Source organism: Andrena cerasifolii, unplaced genomic scaffold, assembly GCF_050908995.1.
Source record: "Andrena cerasifolii isolate SP2316 unplaced genomic scaffold, iyAndCera1_principal scaffold1496, whole genome shotgun sequence".
Taxonomy (NCBI): Eukaryota; Metazoa; Arthropoda; class Insecta; order Hymenoptera; family Andrenidae; genus Andrena; species Andrena cerasifolii.
In genome coordinates, this window is record NW_027486388.1 from 1 (window position 1) to 20,118 (window position 20,118).

The 20,118-nt window shown below is 38.4% G+C and overlaps 1 protein-coding gene across 1 annotated transcript; it reads right to left on the minus strand.

Moving 5' to 3' along the window:
• Positions 1-5,934: 5,934 nt before the first annotated feature.
• On the minus strand, positions 5,935-13,789 carry LOC143378232 (uncharacterized; the record flags this gene model as incomplete). Its single annotated transcript, XM_076829989.1, has 2 exons — positions 13,094-13,789; positions 5,935-7,621 (listed from the first exon to the last, which is right to left on the minus strand). Coding segments are annotated over exons 1-2 (1,707 nt in total), but the record flags the coding sequence as incomplete, so codon positions are not given.
• Between the last annotated feature and the right edge of the window lie 6,329 nt (positions 13,790-20,118).

Consider the following 20,118-nt stretch of genomic DNA (forward strand, 5'->3'; position numbering starts at 1 on the left):
GAGTAAAACGAGTAAAACGAGTAAAACGAGTAAAACGAGTAAAACGAGTAAAACGAGTAAAACGAGTAAAACGAGCAAAACTAGTAAAACGAGTAAAACGAGTAAAACGAGTAAAACGAGTAAAACGAGTAAAACGAGTAAAACGAGTAAAACGGGTAAACGAGTAAAGCGAGTAAAACGAGTAAAACGAGTAAAACGAGTAAAACTAGTAAAACGAGTAAAACGAGTAAAACGAGTAAAACGAGTAAAACGAGTAAAACGAGTAAAACGAGTTAAACGAGTAAAACGAGTAAAACGAGTAAAACGAGTAAAACGAGTAAAACGAGTAAAACGAGTAAAACGAGTAAAACGAGTAAAACGAGTAATACGAGTAAAACGAGCAAAACTAGTAAAACGAGTAAAACGAGTAAAACGAGTAAAACGAGTAAAACGAGTAAAACGAGTAAAACGAGTAAAACGAGTAAAACGAGTAAAACGAGTAAAACGAGTAAAACGAGTAAAACGAGTAAAACGAGTAAAACGAGTAAAACGAGTAAAACGAGTAAAACGAGCAAAACTAGTAAAACGAGTAAAACGAGTAAAACGAGTAAAACGAGTAAAACGAGTAAAACGAGTAAAACGAGTAAAACGGGTAAACGAGTAAAGCGAGTAAAACGAGTAAAACGAGTAAAACGAGTAAAACGAGTAAAACGAGTAAAACTAGTAAAACGAGTAAAACGAGTAAAACTAGTAAAACGAGTAAAACGAGTAAAACGAGTAAAACGAGTAAAACGAGTAAACCGAGTAAAACGAGTAAAACGAGTAAAACGAGTAAAACGAGTAAAACGAGTAAAACTAGTAAAACGAGTAAAACGAGTAAAACTAGTAAAACTAGTAAAACGAGTAAATCGAGTAAAACGAGTAAAACGAGCAAAACTAGTAAAACGAGTAAAACGAGCAAAACTAGTAAAACGAGTAAAACGAGTAAAACGAGTAAAACGAGTAAAACGAGTAAACGAGTAAAACGAGTAAAACGAGTAAAACGAGTAAAACGAGTAAAACGAGTAAAACTAGTAAAACGAGTAAAACGAGTAAAACGAGTAAAACGAGTAAAACGAGTAAAACGAGTAAAACGAGTAAAACGAGTAAAACGAGTAAAACGAGTAAAACGGGTAAACGAGTAAAACGAGTAAAACAAGTAAAACGAGTAAAACGAGTAAAACGAGTAAAACGAGTAAAACGAGTAAAACGAGTAAAACGAGTAATACGAGTAAAACGAGTAAAACGAGTAAAACGAGTAAAGCGAGTAAAACGAGTAAAGCGAGTAAAACGAGTAAAACGAGTAAAACGAGTAAAACGAGTAAAACGAGTAAAACCAGTAAAACGAGTAAAACGAGTAAAACGAGTAAAACGAGTAAAACGAGTAAAACGAGTAAAACGAGTAAAACGAGTAAAACGAGTAAAACGAGTAAAACGAGTAAAACGAGTAAAACGAGTAAAACGAGTAAAACGAGTAATACGAGTAAAACGAGCAAAACTAGTAAAACGAGTAAAACGAGTAAAACTAGTAAAACGAGTAAAACGAGTAAAACGAGTAAAACGAGTAAAACGAGTAAAACGAGTAAAACGAGTAAAACGAGTAAAACGAGTAAAACGAGTAAAACGAGTAAAACGAGTAAAACGAGTAAAACGAGTAAAACGAGTAAAACGAGTAAAACGAGTAAAACGAGTAAAACGAGTAAAACGAGTAAAACGAGTAAAACGAGTAAAACGAGTAAAACGAGTAAACCGAGTAAAACGAGTAAAACGAGTAAAACGAGTAAAACGAGTAAAACGAGCAAAACTAGTAAAACGAGTAAAACGAGTAAAACTAGTAAAACTAGTAAAACGAGTAAAACGAGTAAAACGAGCAAAACTACTAAAACGAGTAAAACGAGTAAAACGAGCAAAACTACTAAAACGAGTAAAACGAGCAAAACTAGTAAAACGAGTAAAACGAGTAAAACGAGTAAAACGAGTAAAACGAGTAAAACGAGTAAAACGAGTAAAACGAGTAAAACGAGTAAAACGAGTAAAACGAGTAAAACGAGTAAAACGGGTAAACGAGTAAAGCGAGTAAAACGAGTAAAACGAGTAAAACGAGTAAAACGAGTAAAACGAGTAAAACGAGTAAAACGAGTAAAACGAGTAAAACGAGTAAAACGAGCAAAACGAGTAAAACGAGTAAAACGAGTAAAACGAATAAAACGAGTAAAACGAGTAAAACGGGTAAAACGAGTAAAGCGAGTAAAACGAGTAAAACGAGTAAAACGAGTAAAACGAGTAAAACGAGTAAAACGAGTAAAACGAGTAAAACGAGTAAAACGAGTAAAACGAGTAAAAACGAGTAAAACGACTAAAACGAGTAAAACGAGTAAAACGAGTAAAACGAGTAAAACGAGTAAAACGAGTAAAACGAGTAAAACGAGTAAAACGAGTAAATCGAGTAAAACGAGTGAAACGAGTAAAACGAGTAAAACGAGTAAAACGAGTATAACGAGTAAAACGAGTAAAACGAGTAATACGAGTAAAACGAGCAAAACTAGTAAAACGAGTAAAACGAGTAAAACTAGTAAAACGAGTAAAACGAGTAAAACGAGTAAAACGAGTAAAACGAGTAAAACGAGTAAAACGAGTAAAACGAGTAAAACGAGTAAAACGAGTAAAACGAGTAAAACGAGTAAAACGAGTAAAACGAGTAAAACGAGTAAAACGAGTAAAACGAGTAAAACGAGTAAAACGAGTAAAACGAGTAAAACGAGTAAAACGAGTAAAACGAGTAAAACGAGTAAAACGAGTAAAACGAGTAAAACGAGTAAAACGAGTAAAACGAGTAAACCGAGTAAAACGAGTAAAACGAGTAAAACGAGTAAAACGAGTAAAACTAGTAAAACGAGTAAAACGAGTAAAACTAGTAAAACGAGTAAAACGAGTAAAACGAGCAAAACTACTAAAACGAGTAAAACGAGTAAAACGAGTAAAACGAGTAAAACGAGTAAAACGAGTAAAACGAGTAAAACGAGTAAAACGAGTAAAACGAGTAAAACGAGTTAAACGAGTAAAACGAGTAAAACGAGTAAAACGAGTAAAACGAGTAAAACGAGTAAAACGAGTAAAACGAGTAAAACGAGTAAAACGAGTAAAACGAGTAAACCGAGTAAAACGAGTAAAACGAGTAAAACGAGTAAAACGAGTAAAACTAGTAAAACGAGTAAAACGAGTAAAACTAGTAAACGAGTAAAACGAGTAAAACGAGCAAAACTACTAAAACGAGTAAAACGAGTAAAACGAGTAAAACGAGTAAAACGAGTAAAACGAGTAAAACGAGTAAAACGAGAAAATCGAGTAATACGAGTAAAACGAGTAAAACGAGTTAAACGAGTAAAACGAGTAAAACGAGTAAAACGAGCAAAACTAGTAAAACGAGTAAAACGAGTAAAACGAGTAAAACGAGTAAAACGAGTAAAACGAGTAAAACGAGTAAAACGAGTAAAACGAGTAAAACGAGTAAAACGAGCAAAACTAGTAAAACGAGTAAAACGAGTAAAACGAGTAAAACGAGTAAAACGAGTAAAACGAGTAAAACGAGTAAAACGGGTAAACGAGTAAAGCGAGTAAAACGAGTAAAACGAGTAAAACGAGTAAAACGAGTAAAACTAGTAAAACGAGTAAAACGAGTAAAACGAGTAAAACGAGTAAAACGAGTAAAACGAGTAAAACGAGTTAAACGAGTAAAACGAGTAAAACGAGTAAAACGAGTAAAACGAGTAAAACGAGTAAAACGAGTAAAACGAGTAATACGAGTAAAACGAGCAAAACTAGTAAAACGAGTAAAACGAGTAAAACGAGTAAAACGAGTAAAACGAGTAAAACGAGTAAAACGAGTAAAACGAGTAAAACGAGTAAAACGAGTAAAACGAGTAAAACGAGTAAAACGAGTAAAACGAGTAAAACGAGTAAAACGAGTAAAACGAGCAAAACTAGTAAAACGAGTAAAACGAGTAAAACGAGTAAAACGAGTAAAACGAGTAAAACGAGTAAAACGAGTAAAACGGGTAAACGAGTAAAGCGAGTAAAACGAGTAAAACGAGTAAAACGAGTAAAACGAGTAAAACGAGTAAACTAGTAAAACGAGTAAAACGAGTAAAACTAGTAAAACGAGTAAAACGAGTAAAACGAGTAAAACGAGTAAAACGAGTAAACCGAGTAAAACGAGTAAAACGAGTAAAACGAGTAAAACGAGTAAAACGAGTAAAACTAGTAAAACGAGTAAAACGAGTAAAACTAGTAAAACTAGTAAAACGAGTAAAACGAGTAAAACGAGCAAAACTACTAAAACGAGTAAAACGAGTAAAACGAGCAAAACTACTAAAACGAGTAAAGCGAGCAAAACTAGTAAAACGAGTAAAACGAGTAAAACGAGTAAAACGAGTAAAACGAGTAAAACGAGTAAAACGAGTAAAACGAGTAAAACGAGTAAAACGAGTAAAACGAGTAAAACGAGTAAAACGAGTAAAACGGGTAAACGAGTAAAGCGAGTAAAACGAGTAAAACGAGTAAAACGAGTAAAACGAGTAAAACGAGTAAAACGAGTAAAACGAGTAAAACGAGTAAAACGAGTAAAACGAGTAAAACGACTAAAACGAGTAAAACGAGTAAAACGAGTAAAACGAGTAAAACGAGTAATACGAGTAAAACGAGCAAAACTAGTAAAACGAGTAAAACGAGTAAAACTAGTAAAACGAGTAAAACGAGTAAAACGAGTAAAACGAGTAAAACGAGTAAAACGAGTAAAACGAGTAAAACGAGTAAAACGAGTAAAACGAGTAAAACGAGTAAAACGAGTAAAACGAGTAAAACGAGTAAAACGCGTAAAACGAGTAAAACGAGTAAAACGAGTAAAACGAGTAAAACGAGTAAAACGAGTAAAACGAGTAAAACGAGTAAAACGAGTAAACCGAGTAAAACGAGTAAAACGAGTAAAACGAGTAAAACGAGTAAAACGAGTAAAACTAGTAAAACGAGTAAAACGAGTAAAACTAGTAAAACTAGTAAAACGAGTAAAACGAGCAAAACTACTAAAACGAGTAAAACGAGTAAAACGAGTAAAACGAGTAAAACGAGTAAAACGAGTAAAACGAGTAAAACGAGAAAATCGAGTATGTTGTGCCCTGCGTGATGGCTCGCAAGGCTGGTACGGGATCTGGCGTAATCGTGGGTTCGGGAGTGATTAAAGGATGAGAATCCACCGGATGAACTACACCAAGTGTGATTAAACCCAAAGACTAAGTCTTTATTCAAAAACACTTAAACTAGACCGGAGTGTACAAGTAGGAATTAACCGTGTTAACTGGTCGAGAGTCGGCTCTAGAGTCTCTCGATTTGTGGCGGCAAATCGGTTTTTATTGCGCTATTGGGCGTGGTGCCGTCGCTTCGCGTTGCCGTGCATGGTCACGTTGCAACGCTCGCAATTTCGCTGATTTTGTAGTTTCGCGCTTTGCCTCGCAACTGATTTTGCTTAGGAACGTCTCGAACGTTCTGGAGTAGTATAATGGTTAATATGAAGTATAATATGTCGCGTGACACGTGTGCTTGGGCGTTGCCTGGGCACAACATCCCTCCCCCCTTGGGGAGGAAAAGCCATAGCTTTTTCTGCCGATGATAAACTATCTTAGGGAAATCCCAAAACTCGTAATGGTTGGATTGGTTATCATCGACTTACATGTGGTTTTTCTTAACTAGCTTATAATGGTATATTTTAAAGAGAATTAGTGGAAGACGTTTCCTCCTTACTAACTATTTTGATTATCGCTTCGGGTTTTTGTGTTGTTTTGTCGCGACTCGTGTTGTCTGTGGTACAGTGTCGTGGTGTTTTTGCTTTGCAGCGTACAATGCATTTGTAAAGTGCGAACATACATAGTGTAGTGTGATAAATCCCGTCACAGAGGATAGTGTAAAGAAGCTATAGTGATACTCGGTTGGTATAATCTCGGGTTTTTCTAAATCGTTTTGTAAGTCTTCTAATTTTTTACTAACTTTATTTAATTCTTCCGGGTGTTTGATTATTCTTTTAAGTTCAAAATTGGTATGTCGGTACGAATTTACAGTGGTCTGTGGAAACGTAATTTCGTCTAGTGTCAAATTGTAACCAGGTAAGTAGTTCCATGTTTTTTCTATTCCGTATTGTTTTCCGGTTTCTATCGTAAATTCGGCGGTAGTGATAGTACATTTATTTCTTATCGTTATTATACCAGAGTCCTTAATACTATACATGTTTGTGTTTTTATCGCCGCAGGTTACTGCTAGTTGTATTTGTTTCGGTGCGATATAAATCCATGTGCCCGGTTGTTGTAATTCTATCAGGATCGTGTGTTTCAGTGTCATGATTCGTATTTTACAATTGTTCGGTTTTTGCGTCAATTTTGTGTACAACTGTACTTCGCAGGGTCCGTATGGTATCGCTTTGAACATTGGATGGTTTGAGGTGCAGAGATATAGCTCGTTTATAGTTTTACATTCTGTTAGGTCTTCTTTGCTTAGTTGTATGTAATCTTGCACCGAGGTGTCGAGTACCACGTATGAGTCGAGGGGTTCTATATACGCGTAGAACGAATCGTTTACCTTTGTGGGTACCGGGTGTACCTTGCTTAATTTGAATTTCTTTGCGCTCAACAATGGGATATCTAGTACTACGGTAATTGATTTCGTATCCGAAAATGCGGAAAGTGTAAGGATGTCGTATAGGACGTGCATATTTTCTAGTTTTATTCCGATCGGGAAGTCTAATCCTTGCGGGATGTGAGCGAGTGCTGAAGTGAGGTATGTTATGATTTGTGCCGGTGGCATTAATTGTGGGTTAAGGACTCCTTTCTTTATATCCATTATGAATTCTAACAAGTCTTGTGTGTCACGCAGGAGTGTTTCCGCGACGCTATTTATTAGTATGAGGTTTTCGTCTATTGTCTCTCGAAATCTAGTAATGTCAGTCGTCTGTTGTAGTAAGTATTGAATTTGCCAAGTTGCGTTTAAAAGGGTTTTTTCATTTTCTTGTACGTTGTGTATAGTTTCATTTAGAAGTTCGGCGTTAGCTCTTACAATTTGCATTTGCCCTTTGATTGTATTCTTTAATCTACTGTCTTGTCTTTTTAAGAAGCCTATTTGGTCGTTGATTATCTTTCTGTCTTCGGAATCCATTAGTCCGAAGAGTGATTTGCCTATGTAACCTAATCCGTCTATTAGCCCGCGACGCTGTTTTGGTGCGGAGCTTATGGTTTGTTGGACGTAAGTAAGGAATTTGGTTACGCGGTCTACTTTGCTTTGAATTTTTGTGCCAAACGTTTTACAGAATTTTTGTAAGTTATTAGTAGAAGGTGTTTTACACTGAGCAAGTATGTCATATAGTGCTGCCTGGAGATTTGATTCGCGTCGGTAAATGTACGATATGTCTAAGTGTAGTATTAGTTTCCAACTATCCCGGTAAATCTGTAGATCGCCTAAGTTTTCGAAGTAAATGCCCGGGTGATCTTGAAATTCTTTTATAGCGAAGTCTGTGTCGGGGGTTGTTCCTCCTATGAGTAGTGTCGTCAATTGTAGGACGGTAATCCTGTAAAATATAATGTCGAGGTGTAGTCGACGCATCTTTCTGTTCGTCGCGAAGTCTCTTGTCTTGCGTGCGCGAGATAAAATTTTGTTAACGTAAGGCAGTTCTTCCTTGCAAGAGACTCGATTGTCTCGTCGCTTCTCATTCCGTTGTGATCAGTTGCGACATCATGTTGCGTTTCTTAAGCCTTCCTCGCGAGCTCGCGCTGTTTTTACTGGTACGTTTAGTGCAAGTTGTTGGGTGTTTTGTGTTTTGGTGGAAGTGCGTAGGGTTTTTATAATTGGTTTCCTCTTTTCTTAAATTTTTAGTCTTTGGAATATCCGGCGCCGTCCGGGTTTATGAGTATTGGGTACAGGCGGGCGGTGCGGGAGTACCGCTCGGCGCGGCGTCAAATCGCCGCCGAAAATGCTGAATGGTTGGACGCGGAGGACGCGTGGGGGATACGGGCACTTTACGGTGAGTATCAAATGTTTTTGTCGGTTAGGTGTTTTTTGTTTCTAGTGCAATTTTCTATTTTGGTTATTCCGCGTCTGGTTATTGTTCCAGAACGTCATGGCGATCGTTTTCCGGAACCCTTCACGCGGCCAGGTCCGTGGTTTCTATTATAGGCGCGCTTGGGGGGGGGGGGTGACACACACACAATTTAATTTGGACTCATATATCCTAAATTGAATAAATTTTTTCTCCTCCTTTTTTTTTTCAATAGTTTGTCTGCGTACCGTTACTTTCCTTCACTACTGCGACCGTTTCCTTGTTCCTGTCCTATTCTATGAAGTGTTTTAACCGGTTTGCGTGTACGCGGCGCGTTTTTCGTCCCTTTCCTATGGTGTAGTTATTATTGTCGTGCGTGTTTTGAATTGAGTAGGGTCCTATCCACGCGGGTGTTAGTTTTTTCGATCGTCCGCGTCTCACTGTCTCGTCGTGTAGGAGTACCTGCTCCCCAATTTTGAAAAATTTGTTAGCTGTCCTTTTATCATATTGCCTTTTTGACTTGTCCTTATTGATCCCTATAGTTTCGCGCGCGATGCTATTCGTGGACCGTAGTCTTTCGCGTAATTCTTCAGCGTATTTGTCGTAGGTGTATGTTAGTTGCGGTGCTTGGTTTAATGAGGTTGGTAAGGAAGCTTGTCTTCCGAAAACGAGTTCGTAGGGCGTGTAGCTAGTAGACGTGTGAGGGGTAGTATTGTATGTGAACATCGCGTACGGTAGCCATTCATCCCAGTCAGTCTGGTCTTCTGCGATATAGTTCTTTAAATATTCTGCCAGCGTGCGGTGGCTTCTTTCTAGCGCTCCGTTCGATTGGGGGTGGTAGGCTGTAGTTTGGATTTTGTCGATTTTTAGTAACCTACATACGTTTTTAAAGACTTGGCTTAGAAAATTAGTTCCTTGATCTGTTAGTACTCGCTGCGGAATGCCGTATTCGCAAATTATTTTAGTAACGAATTCTCTAGCTACGGTATCCGCTTCTTGGTTCTCGAGGGGTATGGCCTTACTGAATTTGGTTAAAAGATCTTGAAAGGTTAATATGTATTTGTTTCGTCTGCCGGTCTCGGGTAAAGGTCCTACGATGTCTAGTGCGCATTTCTCGAATGGTTCCGTGGGAGTGTCTGTAATAACCATGGGGGCTTTGGTTATTCTCGATAGCTTATTTCTTTGGCATTTTTCACATCTAGAGATGTACTTTTCTACGTCTTGTCGCATTCCTGGCCACGAATGATTTAATTTTATGCGTTCTAGGGTCCGTTTTACCCCTAAGTGTCCACCCAGAGGTGTGTCGTGGAATTCGCGTAGCACTCGAAGTTTTTCGTCCTCCGTGTATGTTGCGTTGTCCGTTTCTCCATTCGATCGGGGCTTCTCTTGTTCACTGTCGTCTTCGCTGGCGCCGGCTATTGTTTCGTTGTCGATCTTTTGTTTCACTCCGCGCGTTATCGCGAACATTCTGCTAAGGGCGTCCGCGTTCCTATTCGTTTTTCCGGCCTTATAATCGATGCTATAGTCGTATTCTGCTAATTTCAACTTCCATCTCATTAATCTAGAACCGGGGTCCTTTACGTTGAAAAGCCAAGTGAGTGGCTTATGGTCCGTCACGATTTTGAATTTAGTGCCGTATACGTATGGTCTGAAGTGTTGCGTTGCCCATACGATGGCTAACAATTCCTTTTCGATGGTGCTATAATTCTCTTCCGCCTTATTCAATACTCTACTCGCGTACGCTATTGGCAAATCTTGTCCTATTTTTCCTTGCGATAATACTGCTCCTATCGCTTTTCCGGAAGCGTCTGTTGTTAGAACAAACGGTTTTGAGAAATCTGGATATTGCAATACTGGTGCTGTCGTTAATCTTTCTTTTAGAATCTCGAGAGCTTCCTGCTCCTGTGCAGTCCATCTGAATGCTTGGTCTTTCTTTAACAGTTGTGTCAAAGGTTTTGCAATCTGTGAAAACTCCGCTATGAATCTCCTATAATATCCAGCTAGGCCTAAAAAGGATTGCACGTCTTTTATTCCTTTAGGTACCGGGAAGCTTCGGACAGCTTCTAGTTTAGATGGGTCTGGCTTGATGCCGTTTTCGGTTATTATGTGTCCTAGGTATATTGTTTCTTTGCGTAGGAATTCGCACTTGTTGGGTTGAAGTTTTAGGCCACTTTCTTGTATGCGTTCGAATACGAGTTTTAATCGTTCTTGGTGCTCCTTCAATGAGCGTCCGTAGACGACTATGTCGTCTAAATACACGAAACATTTTATTCCCTGTAAGCCTGACAGTACGGTGTTCATTAACCTTTGAAATGTCGCGGGAGCGTTTTTAAGCCCAAATGGCATTCTATTATACTCGAAATGTCCGTATGGCGTCGAGAATGCGGTTTTTTCACGATCTTCCTCCTTCATAGCTATTTGATGGAACCCTGAAGCTAAATCTAAGGTTGAGAAATATTTTGCTCCGCCTAATTGATCTAAAATATCTGTTATATTCGGCAAGGGATACGAATCGCCTATCGTCGCGTCGTTTACCTTTCTGAAATCTACTACCACTCTTAGCCTGCGTTTACCTGTAGCATCTGGTTTTTTCGGGACTACTAGCAAGGGAGCGTTCCATTGGCTGGCGCTTGGTCTAATTATTCCTTCTTTTACCATTTCCTGAACTTGTTTATCTACTTCTTCCGTATGCGCTTGAGGTAGTCTATACGGCTTCACGTATATAGGTTTAGTACCTTGGGTTAGAGTAATTGAGTGTTCCGCTTTTTTGGAGTATCCTAGTTTGTCTCCTTCTAATCCGAATATTTCATTGTATTTTTCGCAGAGCTCGAGTAAGCTGGTTTTTTCTTCGCTATTTAAGTGTTCGGTCCTGAGGCTTTCGCGCAAGATTTGCATTCTATTTCTCCCGTGTACAGCGTGTACCATATGTGTCGGCGTGTCGCGATCTTTGTCGCAGGTCGCGTCCGTCGGGTCAACGTTTTCGCTCGTCAGTGATTCTAATGTCACGGTCGGCGTACTGATAAGAACTTCGTCTGCTGTGGTGTTCATTATGCTTATTATGCATTTTCCGTCATTGCCTATCGTTAATGAGTTCCCTATGAGTATTCCTGGCTTGATCGGCTGTCCCTCTACTATTCCTTCTCCTTTTTCCGTCGTTTTGGCTAAGAGAATTGTTTCTGATCGCGGTTTTAATGTTACGTTGCCTCCTCCAGAGTAGGGGAACCGTGTTCCGTACAATTCTATTCCTTGATTTGCCCGAATGCATACGTCGTGCTTAGTCATGAAATCTTGTCCCAGAATTCCGTCTGCTTCTAATGGGAAGTCATCTCTCACTAACCGACAGGGATGCGTTATGAGTTTGTTCCCGACCTCTACGTTTAATTGTATTAGGCACAGCGTTTTGATTTCCATTGGGGCTATTCCTCGCAAGGACACTATTTCGTCTTGGGCGTGGACGTCGCCCAGCACCTTCCCTATCTTTATTAGTGTAATATCGGCACCGGTGTCGACTAGCAGGCTCGCTTTTCCTTTTACTAGTTCTGATGCTCTGATTTCGACGGTGTTTTCTATTTTGGAAGTCATTACTAGATTCGCTCGATACGAATCCACTCTAGGCCCTGTGTTAGTCTGTCTATCGTCGGTTGTCCCGTGGCCCGTGTTTGGGTAATCTCGATTCCCGCTATGTGATTCTCGGCCCGGAGTTCTGCTAAAATTCTGTCTAGAGTCGTCGCGCCTGTAACTCGTGTTTGTATAGCGCGGTCTATTTTCTCGTTCGTTTGCCCTTTCTCTGGCCCTGCATTCCCTGATTTGGTGTCCTGGTTTCTTGCAATAGTGGCAGACTACTGTGACGCGCTGTACTTCCCTTTTTATGTGCGTCTGTTGCGGCTGATAGTTTATTCGCGGCATGCTTAATCGCGTATAGCAATTCCTCGCCAAATGCCCTAATTTATTGCAGCGTTCGCAGCGCGGTACGTTAGATCCTTCTCTTCTTTTGGGTTGATCATCGAGCTTCCTAAAATTTCGCGAGGTGTTTAGACCCATCGCTTGTTCCTCCTCTATAGCTGCGGCGATAGCTGCATTTAGCGTTGTGTAATTTCGAGACCTTATGATCGTTCTCAGTTTTAAATTCAACCCGAGGGTGAAAACATCGAGGGCGCGTTCTTGCACTGATTCTGTTAACGCGTTATTTACTTCGTCGCTGTTCCCTGGTTTTACCGATAGTTCCGATAATTCCCCAGCTAATTCTTCTACTCTACACGCGAATAATTTTACGCTTTCGCCTTCTCGTTGGTGGCAGGCATGAAACTCTGCTCCAACTGCTCCTATTGATCTTTTGTCTACGAATAGTGAAGTTAAGATGTCCTTTAATTTATCGAAAGTATCTATATCTTTGTACTCTAATACCTTGGCTGCTTTGCCTTTAATTTTTGTACCTATCACTGTTTTCAAGAATCGTGGCAATTCATTCGCGGGGACAAACTCCGAGGCGCTTGTATAAGACTTCAAAAATTCTGCAAGTTCGTCTGACGATTTTCCTACGAATTTGTCGACTAACGACAGCGCGGTAGATAATAATTTTACGTTTGGTACCGGGAGGCTACTTCCCGCGTTTAGCGACATTTCGCTTTCTTCTGTTCCTTCTATGTCCAACAAACTAAAATCCGCTAGCACGATCGGGTATTCTCTATTCGGTGTTACAAAGTTTTCCGGAGACGATTCGGCACTTGAATCGTCGTCTTTTCTAACGCTTAGTCGCAACGGCGGCGGTCGAAGTGTTCGGCGAGACGATCTTGGATGGTCTATAGAAGGTAGAAGGTCTAATTCTTCGCGTTCGAAAGTTAGCTTTTTATTGAAAAATGATTCGAATGATCTCGACAAACTTCTTTGACCCGGGAGTTTGAATCGATTTGCGCGTTCTTCTTCTATAGACATGCATGTACCGTTTCTATTTTTATATAGGACTCTGGTTTACAATATGTACGTTTGCGCTATTCTGTTACTCACAAGGCTGCTCGCAACCACATGTCGTCGGCTCGGTCAGGCGTCCTCTCGTCTGTGAACCAACGGCGGTGATAAGCTGAAACTGGACCCAGCAAGGTCGATTCGTACAGCTGTTCGCTGCGTGCTCCGACGGCTGCTTCCCGTGAACGGCTCTCCGTCCGTCCTTCAGGTGCGGCTCCTACAGGTTCCTCGGTCTCCAAGTCTTCTCGTGCGTCCTGATCCTCAGATCAGTGACGTCCTCGTAGATGGATTTGGTGTTTGATAGACGGTAGTTTCACCCGTTCACTCTCAGGCTGATTTTACTCGACACCAGGCTCGTCGTCGTTCGGGCTGCGTCGAACGTCTTCTCAAAGGCCGTTCCTCGGTCCTCTGTGCTACCTCGGTAGCGACGATGGCCTGTTTTGGCCTACGAGATTGCGATGATCCAATAATCTTGTCGGAGGTAGTTCAACCTCAGTCGACGTCGATCAATCGGTTGCGTCAAGGCTCGGTAAAATCTTTACGATGCAGATCCCACCGCTGCCACCAATTTTGTTGTGCCCTGCGTGATGGCTCGCAAGGCTGGTACGGGATCTGGCGTAATCGTGGGTTCGGGAGTGATTAAAGGATGAGAATCCACCGGATGAACTACACCAAGTGTGATTAAACCCAAAGACTAAGTCTTTATTCAAAAACACTTAAACTAGACCGGAGTGTACAAGTAGGAATTAACCGTGTTAACTGGTCGAGAGTCGGCTCTAGAGTCTCTCGATTTGTGGCGGCAAATCGGTTTTTATTGCGCTATTGGGCGTGGTGCCGTCGCTTCGCGTTGCCGTGCATGGTCACGTTGCAACGCTCGCAATTTCGCTGATTTTGTAGTTTCGCGCTTTGCCTCGCAACTGATTTTGCTTAGGAACGTCTCGAACGTTCTGGAGTAGTATAATGGTTAATATGAAGTATAATATGTCGCGTGACACGTGTGCTTGGGCGTTGCCTGGGCACAACACGAGTAAAACGAGTAAAACGAGTAAAACGAGTAAAACGAGTAAAACGAGTAAAACGAGTAAAACGAGTAAAACGAGTGAAACGAGTAAAACGAGTGAAACGAGTGAAACGAGTAAAACGAATGAAACGAGTAAAACGAGTAAAACGAGTAAAACGAGTAAAACGAGTAAAACGAGTAAAACGAGTAAAACGAGTAAAACGAGTAAAACGAGTAAAACGAGTAAAACGAGTAAAACGAGTAAAACGAGTAAAACGAGTAAAACGAGTAAACCGCGTAAAACGAGTAAAACGAGTAAAACTAGTAAAATTAGTAAAACCAGTAAAACGAGTGAAACGAGTAAAACGAGTAAAACGAGTAAAACGAGTAAAACGAGTGAAACGAGTGAAACGAGTGAAACGAGTGAAACGAGTAAAACGAGTAATACGAGTAAAACGAGTAAACCGCGTAAAACGAGTAAAACGAGTAATACGAGTAAAACGAGTAAAACGAGTAAAACGAGTAAAACGAGTAAAACGAGTAAAACGAGTAAAACGAGTAAAACGAGTAAAACGAGTAAAACGAGTAAAACGAGTAAAACGAGTAAAACGAGTGAAACGAGTAAAACGAGTAAAACGAGTAAAACGAGTAAAACGAGTAAAACGAGTAAAACGAGTAAAACGAGTAAAACGAGTAAAATTAGTAAAACCAGTAAAACGAGTGAAACGAGTAAAACGAGTAAAACGAGTAAAACTAGTAAAACTAGTAAAACTAGTAAAACGAGTAAAACTAGTAAAACGAGTAAAACGAGTAAAACGAGTAAAACGAGTAAAACGAGTAAAACGAGTAAAACGAGTAAAACGAGTTAAACGAGTAAAACGAGTAAAACGAGTAAAACGAGTAAAACTAGTAAAACTAGTAAAACGAGTAAAACGAGTGAAACGAGTGAAACGAGTAAAACGAGTTAAACGAGTAAAACGAGTAAAACGAGTAAAACGAGTAAAACGAGTAAAACGAGTAAAACGAGTAAAACGAGTAAAACGAGTAAATCGAGTAAAACGAGTAAACCGCGTAAAACGAGTAAAACGAGTAATACGAGTAAAACGAGTAAAACGAGTAAAACTAGTAAAACTAGTAAAACGAGTAAAACTAGTAAAACGAGTAAAACGAGTAAAGCGATTAAAACGAGTAAAACGAGTAAAACGAGTAAAACGAGTAAAACGAGTAAAACGAGTAAAACGAGTAAAATTAGTAAAACCAGTAAAACGAGTGAAACGAGTAAAACGAGTAAAACGAGTAAAACGAGTAAAACGAGTAAAGCGAGTAAAGCGATTAAAACGAGTAAAACGAGTAAAACGAGTAAAACGAGTAAAACGAGTAAAACGAGTAAAACGAGTAAAACGAGTAAAACGAGTAAAACGAGTAAAACGAGTAAAACGAGTAAAACGAGTAAAACGAGGAAAACGAGTGAAACGAGTAAAACGAGTGAAACGAGTGAAACGAGTAAAACGGGTGAAACGAGTAAAACGAGTGAAACGAGTGAAACGAGTAAAACGAGTTAAACGAGTAAAACGAGTAAAACGAGTAAAACGAGTAAAACGAGTAAAACGAGTAAAACGAGTAAAACGAGTAAAACTAGTAAAACTAGTAAAACGAGTAAAACGAGTGAAACGAGGAAAACGAGTGAAACGAGTAAAACGAGTTAAACGAGTAAAACGAGTAAAACGAGTAAAACGAGTAAAACGAGTAAAACGAGTAAAACGAGTAAAACGAGTAAAACGAGTAAAACGAGTAAATCGAGTAAAACGAGTAAACCGCGTAAAACGAGTAAAACGAGTAATACGAGTAAAACGAGTAAAACGAGTAAAACTAGTAAAACGAGTAAAACTAGTAAAACGAGTAAAACTAGTAAAACGAGTAAAACGAGTAAAACGAGTAAAACGAGCAAAACGAGTAAAACGAGCAAAACGAGTAAAACGAGCAAAACTAGTAAAACGAGTAAAAAGAGTAAAACGAGTAAAAAGAGTAAAACGAGTAAAACGAGTAAAACGAGTAAAACGAGTAAAACGAGTAAAACGAGTAAAACGAGTAAAACGAATAAAACGAGTAAAACGAGTAAAACGAGTAAAACGAGTAAAACGAGTAAAACGAGTAAAACGAGTGAACCGAGTGAAACGAGTGAACCGAGTAAATCGAGTAAAACGAGTAAAACGAGTAAAACGAGTAAAACGAGTAAAATTAGTAAAACCAGTAAAACAAGTAAAACGAGTAAAACGAGTAAAACGAGTAAAACGAGTAAAACGAGTAAAACGAGTAAAACGAGTAAAACGAGTAAAACGAGTAAAACGAGTAAAACGAGTGAAACGAGTGAAACGAGTAAAACGAGTGAAACGAGTGAAACGAGTGAAACGAGTAAAACGAGTATTACGAGTAAAACGAGTAAAACGAGTAATACGAGTAAAACGAGTAATACGAGTAAAACGAGTAAAACGAGTAAAACGAGTAAAACGAGTAAAACGAGTAAAACGAGTAAAACGAGTAAAACGAGTAAAACGAGTGAAACGAGTGAAACGAGTAAAACGAGTAAAACGAGTGAAACGAGTAAAACGAGTAAAACGAGTAAAACGAGTAAAACGAGTAAAACGAGTAAAACGAGTAAAACGAGTAAAACGAGTAAAACGAGTAAAACGAGTTAAACGAGTAAAACGAGTAAAACGAGTAAAACGAGTAAAACTAGTAAAACTAGTAAAACGAGTAAAACGAGTGAAACGAGTAAAACGAGTGAAACGAGTGAAACGAGTGAAACGAGTAAAACGAGTTAAACGAGTAAAACGAGTAAAACGAGGAAAACGAGTAAAACGAGTAAAACGAGTAAAACGAGTAAATCGAGTAAAACGAGTAAACCGCGTAAAACGAGTAAAACGAGTAATACGAGTAAAACGAGTAAAACGAGTAAAACGAGTAAAACTAGTAAAACTAGTAAAACTAGTAAAACGAGTAAAACTAGTAAAACGAGTAAAACGAGTAAAACGAGTAAAACGAGTAAAACGAGTAAAACGAGTAAAACGAGCAAAACGAGTAAAACGAGCAAAACTAGTAAAACGAGTAAAACGAGTAAAACGAGTAAAACGAGTAAAACGAGTAAAACGAGCAAAACGAGTAAAACGAGTAAAACGAGTAAAACGAGTAAAATTAGTAAAACCAGTAAAACGAGTAAAACGAGTAAAACGAGTAAAACGAGTAAAACGAGTGAAACGAGTGAAACGAGTAAAACGAGTAAAACGAATAAAACGAGTAAAACGAGTAAAACGAGTAAAACGAGTAAAACGAGTAAAACCAGTAAAACGAGTAAAATTAGTAAAACCAGTAAAACGAGTGAAACGAGTAAAACGAGTAAAACGAGTAAAACTAGTAAAACTAGTAAAACTAGTAAAACGAGTAAAACTAGTAAAACGAGTGAAACGAGTAAAACGAGTAAAACGAGTAAAACGAGTAAAACGAGTAAAACGAGTAAAGCGAGTAAAGCGATTAAAACGAGTAAAACGAGTAAAACGAGTAAAACGAGTAAAACGAGTAAATCGAGTAAAACGAGTAAAGCGATTAAAACGAGTAAAACGAGTAAAACGAGTAAAACGAGTAAAACGAGTAAAACGAGTAAAACGAGTAAAGCGATTAAAACGAGTAAAACGAGTAAAACGAGTAAAACGAGTAAAACGAGTAAAACGAGTAAAACTAGTAAAACGAGTAAAACTAGTAAAACGAGTAAAACGAGTAAAACGAGTAAAACGAGTAAAACGAGTAAAACGAGTAAAACGAGCAAAACGAGTAAAACGAGCAAAACTAGTAAAACGAGTAAAACGAGTAAAACGAGTAAAACGAGTAAAACGAGTAAAACGAGTAAAACGAGTAAAACGAGTAAAACGAGTAAAACGAGTAAAACGAGTAAAACGAGTAAAACGAATAAAACGAGTAAATCGAGTAAATCGAGTAAAACGAGTAAAACGAGTGAAACGAGTGAACCGAGTAAAACGAGTAAAACGAGTTAAACGAGTAAAACGAGTAAAACGAGTAAAACGAGTAAAACGAGTAAAACGAGTAAATCGAGTAAAACGAGTAAAGCGATTAAAACGAGTAAAACGAGTAAAACGAGTAAAACGAGTAAAACGAGTAAAACGAGTAAAACGAGTAAAGCGATTAAAACGAGTAAAACGAGTAAAACGAGTAAAACGAGTAAAACGAGTAAAACGAGTAAAACGAGTAAAACGAGTAAAACGAGTAAAACGAGTAAAACGAGTAAAACGAGTAAAACGAGTAAAATTAGTAAAACCAGTAAAACGAGTGAAACGAGTAAAACGAGTAAACGAGTAAAACGAGTAAAACGAGTAAAACGAGTAAAGCGAGTAAAGCGATTAAAACGAGTAAAACGAGTAAAACGAGTAAAACGAGTAAAACTAGTAAAACTAGTAAAACGAGTAAAACGAGTGAAACGAGGAAAACGAGTGAAACGAGTAAAACGAGTAAAACTAGTAAAACGAGTAAAACTAGTAAAACGAGTAAAACGAGTAAAACGAGTAAAACGAGTAAAACGAGTAAAACGAATAAAACGAGTAAAACGAGTAAAACGAGTAAAACGAGTAAAACGAGTAAAACGAGTGAACCGAGTGAAACGAGTGAACCGAGTAAATCGAGTAAAACGAGTAAAACGAGTAAAACGAGTAAAACGAGTAAAATTAGTAAAACCAGTAAAACAAGTGAAACGAGTAAAACGAGTAAAACGAGTAAAACGAGTTAAACGAGTAAAACGAGTAAAACGAGTAAAACGAGTAAAACGAGTAAAACGAGTAAAACGAGTAAAACGAGTAAAACGAGTAAAACGAGTAAATCGAGTAAAACGAGTAAACCGCGTAAAACGAGTAAAACGAGTAATACGAGTAAAACGAGTAAAACGAGTAAAACTAGTAAAACGAGTAAAACTAGTAAAACGAGTAAAACTAGTAAAACGAGTAAAACGAGTAAAACGAGTAAAACGAGCAAAACGAGTAAAACGAGCAAAACGAGTAAAACGAGTATTACGAGTAAAACGAGTAAAACGAGTAATACGAGTAAAACGAGTAATACGAGTAAAACGAGTAAAACGAGTAAAACGAGTAAAACGAGTAAAACGAGTAAAACGAGTAAAACGAGTAAAACGAGTAAAACGAGTGAAACGAGTGAAACGAGTAAAACGAGTAAAACGAGTGAAACGAGTAAAACGAGTAAAACGAGTAAAACGAGTAAAACGAGTAAAACGAGTAAAACGAGTAAAACGAGTAAAACGAGTAAAACGAGTAAAACGAGTTAAACGAGTAAAACGAGTAAAACGAGTAAAACGAGTAAAACTAGTAAAACTAGTAAAACGAGTAAAACGAGTGAAACGAGTAAAACGAGTGAAACGAGTGAAACGAGTGAAACGAGTAAAACGAGTTAAACGAGTAAAACGAGTAAAACGAGTAAAACGAGGAAAACGAGTAAAACGAGTAAAACGAGTAAAACGAGTAAATCGAGTAAAACGAGTAAACCGCGTAAAACGAGTAAAACGAGTAATACGAGTAAAACGAGTAAAACGAGTAAAACGAGTAAAACTAGTAAAACTAGTAAAACTAGTAAAACGAGTAAAACTAGTAAAACGAGTAAAACGAGTAAAACGAGTAAAACGAGTAAAACGAGTAAAACGAGTAAAACGAGCAAAACGAGTAAAACGAGCAAAACTAGTAAAACGAGTAAAACGAGTAAAACGAGTAAAACGAGTAAAACGAGTAAAACGAGCAAAACGAGTAAAACGAGTAAAACGAGTAAAACGAGTAAAACGAGTAAAACGAGTAAAACGAGTAAATCGAGTAAATCGAGTAAAACGAGTAAAACGAGTAAAACGAGTAAAACGAGTAAAACGAGTAAAATTAGTAAAACCAGTAAAACGAGTGAAACGAGTAAAACGAGTAAAATTAGTAAAACCAGTAAAACGAGTAAAACGAGTAAAACGAGTAAAACGAGTAAAACGAGTGAAACGAGTGAAACGAGTAAAACGAGT